The sequence below is a fragment of the Danio aesculapii genome, chromosome 2 (assembly GCF_903798145.1).
Source record: "Danio aesculapii chromosome 2, fDanAes4.1, whole genome shotgun sequence".
NCBI lineage: Eukaryota > Metazoa > Chordata > Actinopteri > Cypriniformes > Danionidae > Danio > Danio aesculapii.
The window spans coordinates 31,603,967-31,619,489 of NC_079436.1; the positions used below are offsets into that span (position 1 = coordinate 31,603,967).

The window sequence follows — 15,523 nt, forward strand, 5'->3', positions numbered from 1 at the left end:
ATCTTGGGACCCCCTGACGTGCTACTGTGCCATATGTTGGCGCGTTAACCACTAGACTATTGGGCCGACATTATATTATATCATACACAGACTGGACAGATCACTTGGATCAGTGTCAATTTATTAAAAGTAAAAAAAACACTATATGACTTAAAAGTGATGTCTTATTTTGATGTTTACATTAAATTAAATTTGCAAAGGCTTTTTTTATATGTATATAAGGCATATTACATAGAACAAAAGTGTTTAATGTAACTTTTGTGAAAATCAAATGTTAAAATTTGGGTGAAATAATGCTTCAATTACATAAATATGAAACAACATTCTTACTCTGATGTATTAAAATGCCTAAAATATGCTATCATGCTAAGTAAAGACCCTTTGCTGACAAATAAGTAAAAAACGGTGCTTTGTAGAAAAGTGAAAAAGTATAGTTATTTGAAATAATAAGTATTTCTTATTATGTCAAGTGATTTTTGTTCTAAATATGCCTGACAAGATGTTTTAGTTTTAAGCTCAGTCAGTTTGTTACACAAAATTGCTCTTTACTGAGCGTCTTCTGTAAGCTTTGGTGAAAAAAATGTTGGAAGTTTCTTTTTGCTCATAAAAAATAGCACAGAATTAAACGGTATACAGTCTAACATAGTTTGAAGGCCCGGTATGCAATTTTAAATCAAAAGCAGCAGAGCTTTTATTATGTCACACTTGACCACGTCTAGTTCTTCTACTCATGATCATGTAAGTAAAAAAGCAGTGCTGTATTATCATATTAAATAAATACATTTTACATGTTATAATGCTGCTCTTTGCAGTTAAAAAAAAACAGACAACACATTAAAGTATATTTGGTGTTTCCATGTTTTTTTAACAAAACTAAACCAGACATCATTGTGTATGACAGCATTAGCATGTCCAGATTTGACACGGTTGGTATCACTAGTTAAAATAGCTTATTTATCTGGATTTCAACATTCTTTGAAACATTTGGGATAATGTAAGTACATAAGTCAGCAAAATATACAGCATAGCAATGTTATATTGGATATTTTATTTAAACAACTTGCATATTGTGCTTTTATACATATTATTTTGATGCTTGAATACCCCTCTTTGTCTTTGATCCATATAAACCTGAAATAGTAAAACTCATTTCCTAGCTGTTGATTGCTGCATTTATAGACAGGTTGGTTTTTCCAATAACCCTATTGAAAAAGTTCCTCTTCAATGTAAACAGTTGAAATTGTTTGTGTTTAATGTTGCTATCATGTTTCTACTGTTTTCCAGGCTGTAGCAGTTCTCACAGCTACATATCCAGTGGGCCACATGCCCTATGGCTGGCTCACTGAACTCCGAGCTGTTTACCCTGCTTTCGACAAGGTACAGTAAGAGTTTGTTTTTACCTTAAACTAACATTTATTTTTCCTTAATCATACACTTCTCTGAATTCTTAATGCTAATCATCCTCCGCATATATACTTAAGGTAAAATGACACCTTTTCATCATATCCTCCCAGGTCTCTTTGCTTTATTTGCCTTTTTGTATTTATCCCACTCAGCCTCACAGCCTTAAGGGATGACTAAATTAGTTTATAGTTTCAACCTTTAATGCTGCATCATGTCTATTATCTCGTTACACTTCATGACGAAGCATTTATTTTTGGGGGTAAACAGAGTGGGAAACAGCTGTAATTTAAAAAGGCGTGCAGTGGTGTGGTGTGGTGTTATTTCTGGATGTTTGACCTTAGAAAAAGGCTTTAGCAGGATCCAGGATCCAGGAATTGGGAAGTAAAGGGATATTTGCTAATCATAGTTAATACTTTCATGGATAAAGATGGATTTTACCCTTTAATGTATAAATCTACACCTTTGTTGTGGTCTGTTTGATCTTTTAAAAGGAACTATTATGCAAAAATCACTTTTATAAGGGGTTTAAACACAGTCGTGTGGCAACAGTGTGTGAATATATCTAGCCTCTAACGGTGAAAATTAATTCATTAAAGGTCCCGTGAAGTGTTTTGAAATTTGCATTTTCATTCAATGTTTGGCGTAATCATAACCGAAGCACGAAGAGACTGTGGGACATAGCGTAGCTCCTCCTCTTTAAAAAAAACAGCCAATAGGGTTTTGTTTTATCACATTGCTGCCTGTGAGAGTGGTTGAGCTCAAGTGCATCAAATGAGAAGCTTCTTGAAGGGGGCGGGGCATGTCATATACTGTAGAGCTTTTGATTGGTTATGATTTGATGAGAAATTGAAGTTTGAGATGACGGGAACAAAACTGTTGATCCATTTAGGCAGAAAAAAGGTGACAAACTACAAGCTTTACAGGTTTATATCAGTTTAATATCTTCTATATGTGGCGACGCAGTGGCCCAGTAGGTAGTGCTGTCGCCTCACAGGAAGAATGTCACTGGTTTGAGCCTCGGCTGGGTCAGTTGCCGTTTCTGTGTGGAGTTTGCATGTTCTCACAGGGTTCGCGTGGGTTCCCTCCGGTTGCTCCGGTTTCCCCCACAGTCTAAAGACATGCGGTACAAGGTGAATTGGGTAGGCTAAATTGCCCGTAGTGTATGTGTGTGAATGAGTGTATGGATGTTTGCCAGTGATGGGTTGCAGATGGAAGGGTATCCGCTGCATAAAATAAATGCTGGATAAGTTGGCGGTTCATTCCGCTGTGGCAAATCAAATTCATTTTAATAAACTATTAGTATTACCATATTTTATCTATAACATACAGAAGAAAAATAGTAGTTAATACTAAAATACTTTTTTTAAATACATTTTAAAAAAACAACAGGCAAATAAAAAGCCATCAGCATTTTTTTTTCATTTGATTGCAACCCCTGTGGTGATTATATAATATTAAAGGCACAGCAATAGCGTCAGATGCAGAAGATTAATTTTTTGGCACCAGGTTAAACTTTTTGAGACCTTTACGGCACTCATATACAATAAAAATAAAGGCCACGACTGAATATGGAGGAAGATCTCAGAGTGAGGTTCAGATTATATGAAGAATAGACTTGGACCTATTGGTGTGTGCACTGTTGCATGCAAGTTTTGTATATTTATAACCGTTTCAGAGTAAATTGGGGGTCACGAGTCACTGGCATTGCTTTTTGGGGGCTGCAGGCTGAAAAGTTTGGGAACCTCTGATGTAGATGACTGGTTCTTTGGTAGAACAATAAAGAATATTTTGAGCTGAAACTGTGAAATCAAGTGCTACTGGCACTTTAGGAGTCGAAACATATGATATTCAGGCAAAATAAAATCAATACATTGACGTTTATTCACTGATGTTTTATAAAGTGAAATGTTCACCCTGTACAAGTTATATGTTAGGATTAGGCATATAGAATAAGATCATGCAGATTATGTACTTATAAGTACTAATTAAGTACTTATAAGCAGCCAATATCTAAATAATAGGCTGGCAATTAAAATAAAGTGTTACCAACAATTCTTATATTTATCAATTTTGACAGCTGAGCTGATTATTCATTTAATAGAACTTTTGTTTTGACCAACTTAAAGGGACAGTACACCCAAAATTGAAAATTCTGTCATAATTTACTCCCTTTTCACTTGTTTGATTTTCTTCCTTCAGTTAAACACAAAGCAAGATATTTTGAAGAATGTTGGAAATCTGTAACCATTGACTTCCATGGTGTTTGTTTTTCATACTATGGAAGTCAAGGGTTTCTTCAAAATACTAATAAGTAACATTTCATATTTGGCTGGACTATGCATTGTTTAATGCATTGTTCCTGATTATTATTAGTTTCTTTAAAATGATCTTTTGATAAATAGTGTACATTGTAAATGATCAAAAAGTAAAAAACAGCTTTTTTCACATCTATCTGTGCTCTCTTCATTTTTCCAGAATAACCCGAGCAACAAGTTGGTCAACAGTGGTACATTTGTGACAAAATCCCACATCAAGCGCTTCACTTTTGTTTGTCTGGCTCTTTCTATAACAGTAAGTTCATCCACAGTTTCAATCTTCAGCCTATGTCTGCTTTTAATCACACTTGTTTCATGTTGTGGAATGTCTGTTGTCTGCTGAAGTTCATGGAGTTTATAGGTGCAGTGGGAGTTTATTGTGATTGTGGGTTGCAGTTATATTGTTCCTGCAGCCAATCAGGAGAATGAGCTTCTATCTGTCATGGATAGCAGCCCATATATGGAAAAAGGGTGGAAGGAAATTAGTAATAAAAAGTGATTAGTTTGCCATTAATTTAAGATCTTTAATTCATTTATGCATCAAGCTACATTTTCAATCCAAAACTCACAGTTGGTTTATGGAGAGTCTATAATATAATAGGGTAAGTCTGGAAGAATCTGTCTAATCTTTGAATCTGTAACTCCAGAAATATTTTTTATGTTTCTTAAAATTCAATACTTCTCCTTATCGCAATTATCTGGTTAATGTTCATCAGTTTCATGCACATTCAAAGTAAGACAGTTAAACTTAAAAAATAAAACCATGTCTGTGTTGTTTTCAATTAGAATTACACTTCAGTTCCTATTAATTATCAGCTCTTCAGTGTTTGTTTTTCTCATGGACGTCTGGGTGGTATTTTGGTGGGAAAGCAAGGTTAATTTATCATCTGCTAAACCCTGAACTCTAGGTTGATGAAGCCTGTCTACTCCAGGTATGTCAGTTCAAAAACGCTCCTGAGAGCAAGTTCAATGAACTCAGAGTATAAGTAATCAAAGTACTAACCATTACACACACACACACACACACACACACACACACACACACACACACACACACACACACACACACACACACACACACACACTCACACACAAAACATTGTCAAAAGAAAGCCGAAATCAAGACTCACCACGGAAACAGATGCCAAAACATGTATTTTTCCTTCTTTTTAAGGGCGTGTTACATTCTTAAATCTTATCGCACCTTACTGATAGTTGTACAATTCATATTATTAATCATATTAATATTTATTTATTTGTATATTTTTATATATAATTTAGGTTTATTTGATTTTTTAAATACATTTTTATGTAAATGAGAATTATAATGTTTAAATTAATGATTAAATGTATTTATTAAAATTATATTATATATTTAATGTTTGGTTGGTTGGTTTTGCGTCCACATTTGTGAAATTTATTTATGTAATACAGTTGCATATGCAATACATTTTATTGAAAGCATCCTGTTACAAAACAATTGTTTTATTTATTATAAGGAATGCAGATCCACCGTGCAAATTAAGAATTAATTAAATAAATAACAGTACATATTAACCTTATTTTATAATAGAATTTTTTTAAGAACTTGCACACATTCTTAAACATAATACTTTTAATAACTCATTTCTAATAACTAATTAGTTTTGTCTTTGCCATGATGACAGTACATAATATTTTACTAGGTATTTTATTAGCAACATACCACTATTTAGCTTTAAGTTAAATTTAAAGGCTTAAAAAGGTTAAGTTAGTTAGGAAAATCATTGGACAACAGTTCTTTTTCTGTAGCCAGGCAAAAAAAAAGGCTAATAATATTGACCTTTGCAGTTTTTGCTTATGTTATAATTTTATACATTTGATTATTATTATTATTATTATTATTATTATTATTACCATTATTATTATTATTATTATTATTATTATTATTATTATTATTATTATTATTATTATTATTATTACCATTATTATTATTATTATTATTATTATTATTATTATTATTATTATTATTATTATTATTATTATTACTATTATTATATTTTTATTATAAATATATATACTGTATATACCTAGTTAACCTAATTAACCTAGTTAAGCCTTTAAATATCTAGTCAAATATTATTTACTGTCATCATGGCAAAGATAAAATAAACCAGTTATTAGAAATGAGTTATTAAAACTATTATGTTTAGAAATGTGTTGAAAATTTTCTTTGTTAAACAGAAATTGGAGAAGAAAAAATAATTCAGGAGAAAAAAACAAGACTTTCTTTAATTAAATAGGACATTCTATGAAAAACCAAATCCTTCCTTGGAAACATCACTTGGAGGGTTAATCATTTTGTCTTAAATGTATACATATAAACACTATTTTCTTTATATTTCAATAGTTATTCTTCCATATACAGCTTCTCAACACACCATGGTGAAGCCATAAGGAGATCATTAGGACAGCGTGTCTTGTTATTGTGAGTGCTTTTAGAGTCAGGCTAAATGATTAATTAATGCTCTGCCTCTGTATCAGGGTCACATCTTCCCTTCCTGACCTACATTAAAGCCTGCACTGTAGCATTACACTACATGATCATTTTCACCACTCTGTCAGTGATATGAAGGCAGAATCACATTTGAAGTGTTATTTATTTATGTATTTTAGCATCTAGATTCTGCTTTAAAATTTAGTGTAGTAAAAAATATCCCATTAGGAACTGATTGTAAATTAAATATAATAGATGTTAAAATGATGTTAATGGGTTGAGCCTTTTTGTCTGTGCTCATTCATATCTGTGCACAAACCTCCATTCCAGGGCTTTTATCCACATTTCACTGGCTCTTCTCCACCCAGATAGATCAACAGCTATGTGTAAATGATAGTGATTTGTTTGCTGTGTTAACAGGGTAAGTATAATATAGTTGCTTCCAGATGTGTGCTGGGTCTAAAATTAGCATGCAAACTGTTATATTATTTTCAACTATGAAATGAGTATTACCAGAGTGTCATTACAGATAAATAACCAGGAACTTTAATTTTATATTACTTCAATTTAATTTAATTTAATTTAATTTAATTTTATTTTATTTTATTTTATTTTATTTTATTTTATTTACATTTATTTTATTTTTTAGTTATTTTTTTCTTTTTTTATATGTTTTATTTTTGATTTCTTTTTATATATATATATATTTTTTTTTTAATTTAATTTTATTTGTATTCATTTTGTTGCTATTTTCTTTTATTTATATTGCATTTTATTTTTGACTTAGTTTATTTATGTTTAATCTTTATTGATACATGTCCTTTGTCATTGTCCTAATCTCATGTTACATTACTATGCGTGCTGTGGTCTGGACGGTTGCATTCAGGTAGTTTGTCTTTCTCTGTGCAGCTCTGTTTTATGGTGTTTTGGGCGCCACACATTTCCGAGAGCATCCTGGTGGACATCATAGGTGTTGATCATGCCTTTGCTGAGCTCTGTATCACCCCATTACGAATCTTCTCCTTCTTTCCTATTCCAGGTATCACACTTTCTGACACAAACGTTTTATGCAGTTTTGGATGCATGTCTGTATGCTGATTTTTATCATGCAGTAAAGTACAATTCTAAACAAATAGATTACTGCATTCTTATGAGTAGGTAAAATTATAATCAGAATACCCTAATTATTTAAGCACAGGACATATGCTGACGTTCACAAAATATTTAGTTTGTGAAAGACTGCATTTATTTTATCTATATAAAAATGTAGTTAAATCTGTAATCTTATGAAATAATACTACAATAATATAAATATTATTATCAGTAAATACCATGTTTATATTATCATTTTAACCTATCGTAACACATCATTTATGCCTGTCATGACAAAGCTGAATTTTCAGCAGCTATTACTTTCGTCTTCAGAGTCACGTTAACTCTTTGAAATCAGATTATTTATTTATTTATTTATTTATTTACTTACTTACTTATTTATTTATTTACTTATTTATTTATTTACTTATTTATTTATTTACTTATTTACTTACTTATTTATTTATTTATTTACTTATTTATTTATTTACTTACTTATTTACTTATTTATTTACTTATTTATTTACTTATTTATTTATTTATTTATTTACTTATTTATTTATTTACTTATTAATTTATTTACTTATTTACTTACTTATTTATTTACTTACTTATTTATTTACTTATTTATTTATTTACTTATTTATTTACTTGTTTATTTACTTATTTATTTATTTATTTATTTATTTATTTATTTATTTATTTATTTATTTATTTACTTATTTATTTATTTACTTACTTATTTATTTACTTACTTATTTATTTATTTATTTACTTACTTATTTATTTACTTACTTATTTATTTATTTATTTACTTATTTATTTACTTGTTTATTTACTTACTTATTTATTTATTTACTTATTTATTTATTTATTTATTTATTTATTTATTTATTTATTTATTTACTTATTTATTTATTTACTTATTTATTTATTTACTTATTTATTTATTTATTTACTTATTTACTTACTTTTTTATTTATTTATTTATTTACTTTTTTATTTATTTATTTGCTTATTTACTTACTTATTTATTTATTTATTTATTTTAATGAACTTATCACTTGAACTACCAAAATTATACTTCTAGAATGGCCATAGCAGTTTTTTCTGACCATTCTCAAATAAGACAACATATTATCACATTATATTTACATTCGAAGCTTTTACTGAGATATTAAAATTAAGCTTTGGGTGTCTGTCGTCATATTTACTGAATGCATTACTCTAAAAATACAACCTTTTCAGTAATACAGCCTATACATGTGTACGAGTATCTAGACCACCCACAAAGGTGCGTGACTCACTTTGTCTGGCAAGCAGGAGAGCAAGGTTTTTTCACCTCAATGAACATGTTGTTTTGAAAGGCATGTCTGAAGTACAGTTATGTTTTTGCTGTCAGAAGGTTATGTTTTTGTTAGCATATACTGGATAACTACATATGCATATTCAAAGGCTTGGGGAAAGAGTGGACACTGAAATGCATGTGATCAATTTGATGGCCATGGTAATTCAAGGTAGAAATACTCAAAACTGTCATTTGAAAGGGGGCCTACTATGCAAAAGTCACTATTATAAGGGGTTTAAACACAATTGTGTGACAATCTGTGAATATTACCAGTTTCTAATGGTAAATTTGTATTAATTATATTTATTATAATCACACTTGATAAAAACAGACTGCAAAAACACTTTGATTGACATTCTCCATTTGTACGTGTTATCAGAAGAGAAAAACCCCGCCCATTAGTGACCATCTCTCCCTCATTAGTATACGACGTTACTCTTGTTTTTGAATCTGTCACTATGCCGACACATAGGCATTTGAAGTTTCACCCCATTTTAAAAAGAGGGCTGGAAGCACAACCTCATTTGAATTTAAAGTGACAGTCACCAAAACGCCACAATTAGCATCAAAAGCCTAAAAGAGGCACTTTTAAAGAATTGTAAAAGATTATTTGTGGGGTATTTTGAGCTGAAACTTCACACACACACTTTAGGGACATCAGAGACGTATTTTACATCTTGTAAAAAAAGGCAAATAATAGACGTTGGTAGAACGTTGGTAGAATAAACGTTGGTAGAAAGAAATATACTTATATTTAGAACAAGTCAGGTTATTTTAGTTATATGGATTTCATTTAAATTACAAAATTTCAGAATGACCACCTCGATAGTTCTAGTGTTTATACATCCTTTCTCAATTTCAAATTAAAATATCTCTGAGCCCAGACATTTGAACAATAGTGTATTTTGAATAACGCATGTTCAAACTGTGTAAATCTGCTGAAGGTCTATAGCTGCAGATTCTCTGGAGGCTTTCTCATGACAAACTAAACCGCATGATCCGAGGTCTGATCTGCAGTGCATCATCAAATAGACAGGTGGTCTTAAGGGGACCAGTCGCTCTTTGAAAACGTCCATTTGAAAAGGCAAAGGTCAAGAGTGCTCATGCTTCAGTTACGATGCCTTTAGGCCTCAGAGAGAGAGAGGGAACTAGAATGAGAGCTCAAAGTACCATTGAATTTTATTGCACTTGACCTGATTTTTATGATGTAGCAATAGCGATAGCCTTGCAAGAATCAGCATGTAAAATATGATTGCCTCAGCTCTGACATCTGTTGTTTTGTTTATGATCAGTGACGATTCGCGCTCATCTGACTGGTTGGCTCATGACCCTGAAGAAGACCTTTGTTTTGGCGCCCAGCTCGGTCCTCCGCATCATTGTCCTCATTTCCAGCCTCATAGTGCTGCCTTACATGGGGTATGTCTGTGTGATTGGATTGATTGTGCTCAAATACCTTGTAGATGCTTAAATGTGCTCCTTATATGTTGAGGTCAAAAGTAGGATCATAAATTCATGGGTTTGTTTTTTATTTTGTGCTGACCAGAATAAGATATTTCACATAAAAGGTGTTTACATATAGTCTATAAATGTATATATTAAAAAAACAACCAAGTACAAAAGTTGACTTATACTTGATTGTTATTACAGGGTGTCCACAGGGTTTTAAAAGTCTTAAAGTGTCTTAAATTTCAAAACTAAATTTTAGGGCTTAAAAAGTCTTAAATTCACGAATGTGCTGTTACATTAGAGCATCTCAAAAATGGCATGGGAAGAGAATCTCGGAGCAGAAAATGAAACTGGCAATGGGAAGAAGCAGAAGAACAAGTTCATTCTAGTTCTGTGTGTATCAGGCATGGTTTAATACAATTTAAGATTCTGCATCGACTCCACTTGTCTAAATTAAACCTCCCTAAGATGTTCCCTTCCGTAGACCCACTGTTTGATAGATGCAGTTAAACCCTAGCATCGCTCGGTCACATGTTTTGGAGTTGTTCTAAAATAGTTAATTATTGGATTTTGGTTCTTCAATTAATATCAGAAGTGGTGGGAAACAAGTATACCCTGGGGCTAGTTTAGCTATATTTGGTGTCCGTGATGATGCTGAATTATCTAAAAAACAACATACAGCGATTAGATTTATAACCATTTTAGCATGTAAATTGCTTTTACTGAATTGTAAACTGAAAGATCCTCCACATTGCTCCATGTCTTGCCTGCAACTTGAGATGCTAAGACTTTCCCTTAAAAATAAACCGAAGAAATTCCATGTAATATGGAATCCGTTTATTGAGTACTTTAACAAGAGAGCAGTGATTGAACCCTAGTAGAAACACCTTAAATTCCCCCCTTAAATTCACAGAAATATTGTCTTGTAGGTCCTAAATAATTTTAACCCTTACAGTAATGTAAAAACAGTAATTATACAGAGTATTATTGATTTTATTTATTAAATTACCCATTAATTGTATTTTATTAACATCTATCCCAACCAAACCCTAAACCCAACCATCACAGTAATGAAAAAACAGTAATTATAATTTAGGGTTTAGGGTTTAGGGTTTGGTGGGGGTAGACATTAATAAAATACAATTAATGGGTAATTTAATTTATAATACAATTAAAATTTGGTATAATAACTGATTTTACATTACTGTAAGGGTTGAGTTTAGAGTTTGGTGGGGGTAGACATTAATAAAATACAATTAATGGGTAATTTAATTAATAATACAAATAAAATTCGGTATAATAACTGTTTTTACATTACTGTGAGGGTTTGTGGTAGGGTAGACGTTAATAAAACACAATTAATAAGTAATTTATAAAGTAATATAAATAATTCTTGTTAACTTCCGGTCGCAGCTGTATCCCTTCTGCAACAACCGCAACAGACCACTAGTAGTTGTAAATGAAAGTGTTGGACTGTGTTAGACCGCTCTCTGTGCTTGATTTGTGCAGGGTTCACGGGGCCACTCTTGGTGTTGGATCTCTGCTGGCTGGTTTCCTTGGGGAATCTGCCATGGTTGCGATTGCAGCTTGCTATGTGTATCGAAAACAGGTACAGTATTATTACTGTACACATGCAGGAAATACAGACTAGTTATTTCAATAACTACAGTATATAAGGTCTTGGGTCAAAAGTCAAGTTTCATAAAAGTATTTCCTCTGGAATTGCTTTTGTAAACTGGTTTCAAAGTTTAGGATTTTACAGCTGTAAACACAATAAAATGACACTACAATGTAAGTCAAGGGTTAACAATATCATATTCATAGTCTCTTTTGAATCGATCAGCTGATTTTTGCTCATTTGTATTTTAAACACAGAAAGCGCAAAGAAAGTTATAGAAGTCTGTGTACTGTGAAAGAAAAGTGTATTAATTGTTTTATTCAACTTTTTTTGTCAGTATTAGAAATAAAAGAGTATTAAGTGGTACATTTTGTATTATGAAACTTGACACTTGCCAATAGGAGTGGAGCTCGTATATAAAAAAATATATAAAGCTTATTAAAAATATAAATATATATAAACTTTTCATGCTAATGCAGTTTTCACATGATGCATTGAGTTTTAAGTTTTAATTGATGGTTGATTGAAGTTATAATAGGACGATTATTAAAATATGTAAGAAAGGAAAAATGTAGTTAATCACAAAAGTATAACTGTTTTCAGCATTGATAAAATGGACTTTCGGATAAGCACATCAGCATATTTGTATGATCGTACAACACTAACCCTTTAACTACTGCACCAAAAAAAAATCGATATTTTTTTCTAAACCAACAATGCTGTGTGTGTAAAGCATTACTTAAAACAGTCATTCTTTAAATGACTTTAACAATCATTATTTAAAATAGTCAAAATATGGTCAACCGTTTGGTAGAGGGCAGTCAAAGGGGTTAAAGACTGCACTATTTAATTGTAAAACCATTCTTAACTGTACATAACATGCCTTATGCCTTATTATTATTCAATATAACAAATCATAAAAGTATGATTTAATTGAATAATTTAACCCTTGTGTATTGTTCACATCTACACGTTTGTGGCTGTTTTTGCCCCATTAAAACCCTTTAACTGCCTGCTCTACCAAACGGTTCACCATGTTTTGACTGTTTTAAAGAATGACTGTTAAAATCATTTACACAACACAGCATTGTTGGTTTACAATGGTTTAAAAAAATCTAACTAACATAATCCTGTTGCACTACTAGACTTGATTTTGGTTTTATTGTAAAAAAACAAAACAAGAAAACATGTTACATGAGAATCTGAAGTATTTTATGATGTACTTTAAAAAATAAAGATGATTTAGTATTCAAAATGTTTTATTTTGATTATGATTTAAAATAAATTGGTCTTACACTTCATATTTTCAGATTTTTCATAGTATATGTATTCATTTTGGCATTTTTAGAGGTTGATATTTTAGAAATTATAGGAAGTGCATTGAGTGTGTTAACTAGCAGCGACATTAGGGGTTAAGAAATGCAATCAAAATTTTTTCTTGGTTGGGCAGTTGTTAAAATGCCATTTTTAATTGCAAAACCGACAGTATATAATCATGTATTTTTGATTGTTGGTGGTTTCCCTGTTGGGAAGAGGTAAAATTTCAAATTTTTACTGTTGATCATCACTAAGAACCATTAACCCTTTAGATAAGCCTGTGCAAAAAAAGGCACTATAATAATAATATATCATAATATGCGGCATGAACACACTTACTATGGTTACTCAGTTCTGAGATCTAAGAAGCTTATTTTGAAACACTATACTCCATTAAAAATCCAGAAACTAAGCTTTTTTTTAACTCTAAAATTTACAAGTTTTACCTCTTCTCAATAGCGAAAACCACCAACAATGAAGAATGCATGATTATATGGTGTCATGGCTTTGAAGTCAAAATATTTTGTTATTATGGAAGTCAATCGGGCACAAACAGCCACCAAAATAACGAAAGAGTAGAAAATATGGCCTTAAGTTTTTGAAAACTTTCAAAGCATTTTTCCAAAATATGTGTCAAAATTAGATTTGTCATTAAAAATCATCCTATTTGCTGAAACACAGAGAAAGTAGTGGTCAAATTAAGACTCAAAATCACCCCAGAGAGGATGAAAAATCTTCAACAGCACACAAGAGTTAAACAAATTAACTCTGCTCGTACTTCATCAATAAAACCCAGGCGCCGGGGAAATTGATTTGCATTTTTTTCTGCCTAGTTCAAGATGACAAAAGTTAATATAGCTATAGTGAAAGATTTAAACAAACACGGTCTGCTCATAACTCATCAACAAAAGCCAGTGCAGTGGAGGAAAATGCTCAACAGTTTCTTTCTGCATCCACAGAAGAAAAAGAAAGACTCTGATGAAGACATGACCATTGATGGGGAGGATTCAGCCCCTATGAATGAGGTCCGGTCCAGGGGCCGCATGGACGACATCGTGGAGCTGAGAGAAGAAGATGAAGAGGAGCTGGACGAAGACTAAGCAGGATGCATTGTGGAAATCAGGGCCTTGTTGCATTTTTCGGGCAGTGTTCTTCTTGCTTACTGTACCCTGCTGCCATGGCGAAAACTCAGCTCCCCTTTCTAGTGTGCACACGGTTGACATAAACACAGAGGAGCTGCAGCATATCTTTGTTACAGTCCACACGCGTCTTCCAGCTGCCCATGCAGGACAGTGAAGATACTGATTTGTACCAAAGCAATGTTGTGCATTAACTGCTGTTATTTTTCTTTTTCTCTATGCTGATCTTTAATGTGCTGCCGTCCTACATGTTTTGAATCTTCGGAGGAAAATGTAATTTGCTAAATGCAGTTACATCATCCGCTTGGAATGTATTTTCTTTTTTAATCTTTAATATTTAACAGAAGGGACAGACTTGATCAGATTTTTGAGGTCTGAGGACCAACAGCTTTTATCATTACAAGAAATGTCAACAGAGGATATAAGTATATATATATACAGAGAGAGAAAGATATCACAGATTTTTATTGGGATTGAGTATGAATTTGATGGACATCTTAGAAAATAAGTTTCCGAGTGACAAATGGTTGGGGTTTATGGGTCATCTAGAGGACCTATTTTTTTAAATATAACGTATGTTGTAGGTGTATAAAATATGAAACACTTTTTTGTATGGGTGATGTTGTGAACTCTGTACATTGTAGGGAATGAAAGAATCGGGACTGTGTTTTCATAACTTCGTCTATTGAAGTATTTTTATCTTAATTTATTTCAAGCATTTATTTTGTATCTCAGGATGTTTGTGATGGGAAAATATTAAAGTTATATAAAGTCTGATTAATTATCCCTCCCCCGTGAGCTGTTTTTCCACATTTCGCAATGATGCACAGATATTGAGGATGTCTTAAGCCGGTGTTTGTTTCATTTAGATTTAGACTATAGTGAAGTCTGGCTCGGCTTGTTCTGTATTTGAGATATTCTGGACAATGCAAAGTAACGATAGAAACATTTATTACGGTTTCACAAAGTCTTCAGTCCTCTCATTAAACAGTGAACTTGGTTTCAAGTGGTGACGTTCTTGTCTTCATTACAAGGAAGGAAATGTGTTTGTATTTTTACACAATGGCTACTACTCACAAAACGGAATATTATTCTCCTATATGTCATACACAGCTAGACTAGATGAAAGTAAACTAAAGGAGATCAATTTCGCACCTCATTTACAACATGACGGACGTAAACATGCAATTTACATTGACTTGATGATAGCGGTAAAAGGGCGCCCTCTTCTGTGGCAGTTTGTCACTGGCACCTGAACCCAAAAGCTGAAGGTGAGTGCTTCTCGGACGCCTTCACATTTGTTTTGTGCATTTATTTAGGCCTACTCACCCTCACGTGATTCCGATCTGTTATTACTTTCTTACATCT

At 32.0% G+C, this 15,523-nt stretch overlaps 1 protein-coding gene across 1 annotated transcript in view; it reads left to right on the plus strand.

The window, feature by feature from the left end:
* Positions 1-15,161, plus strand: part of ankhb (ANKH inorganic pyrophosphate transport regulator b) — a 71,521-nt gene extending 56,360 nt beyond the window's left edge. The window contains exons 10-15 of the mRNA XM_056465262.1: positions 1,285-1,377; positions 3,880-3,975; positions 7,105-7,234; positions 9,928-10,051; positions 11,591-11,690; positions 13,976-15,161. Of these exons, the coding sequence (XP_056321237.1) occupies positions 1,285-1,377; positions 3,880-3,975; positions 7,105-7,234; positions 9,928-10,051; positions 11,591-11,690; positions 13,976-14,116 (684 nt within the window). The 3' untranslated portion in view covers positions 14,117-15,161. The remainder of the gene's footprint in view (positions 1-1,284; positions 1,378-3,879; positions 3,976-7,104; positions 7,235-9,927; positions 10,052-11,590; positions 11,691-13,975) is intronic.
* Positions 15,162-15,523: the final 362 nt, after the last annotated feature.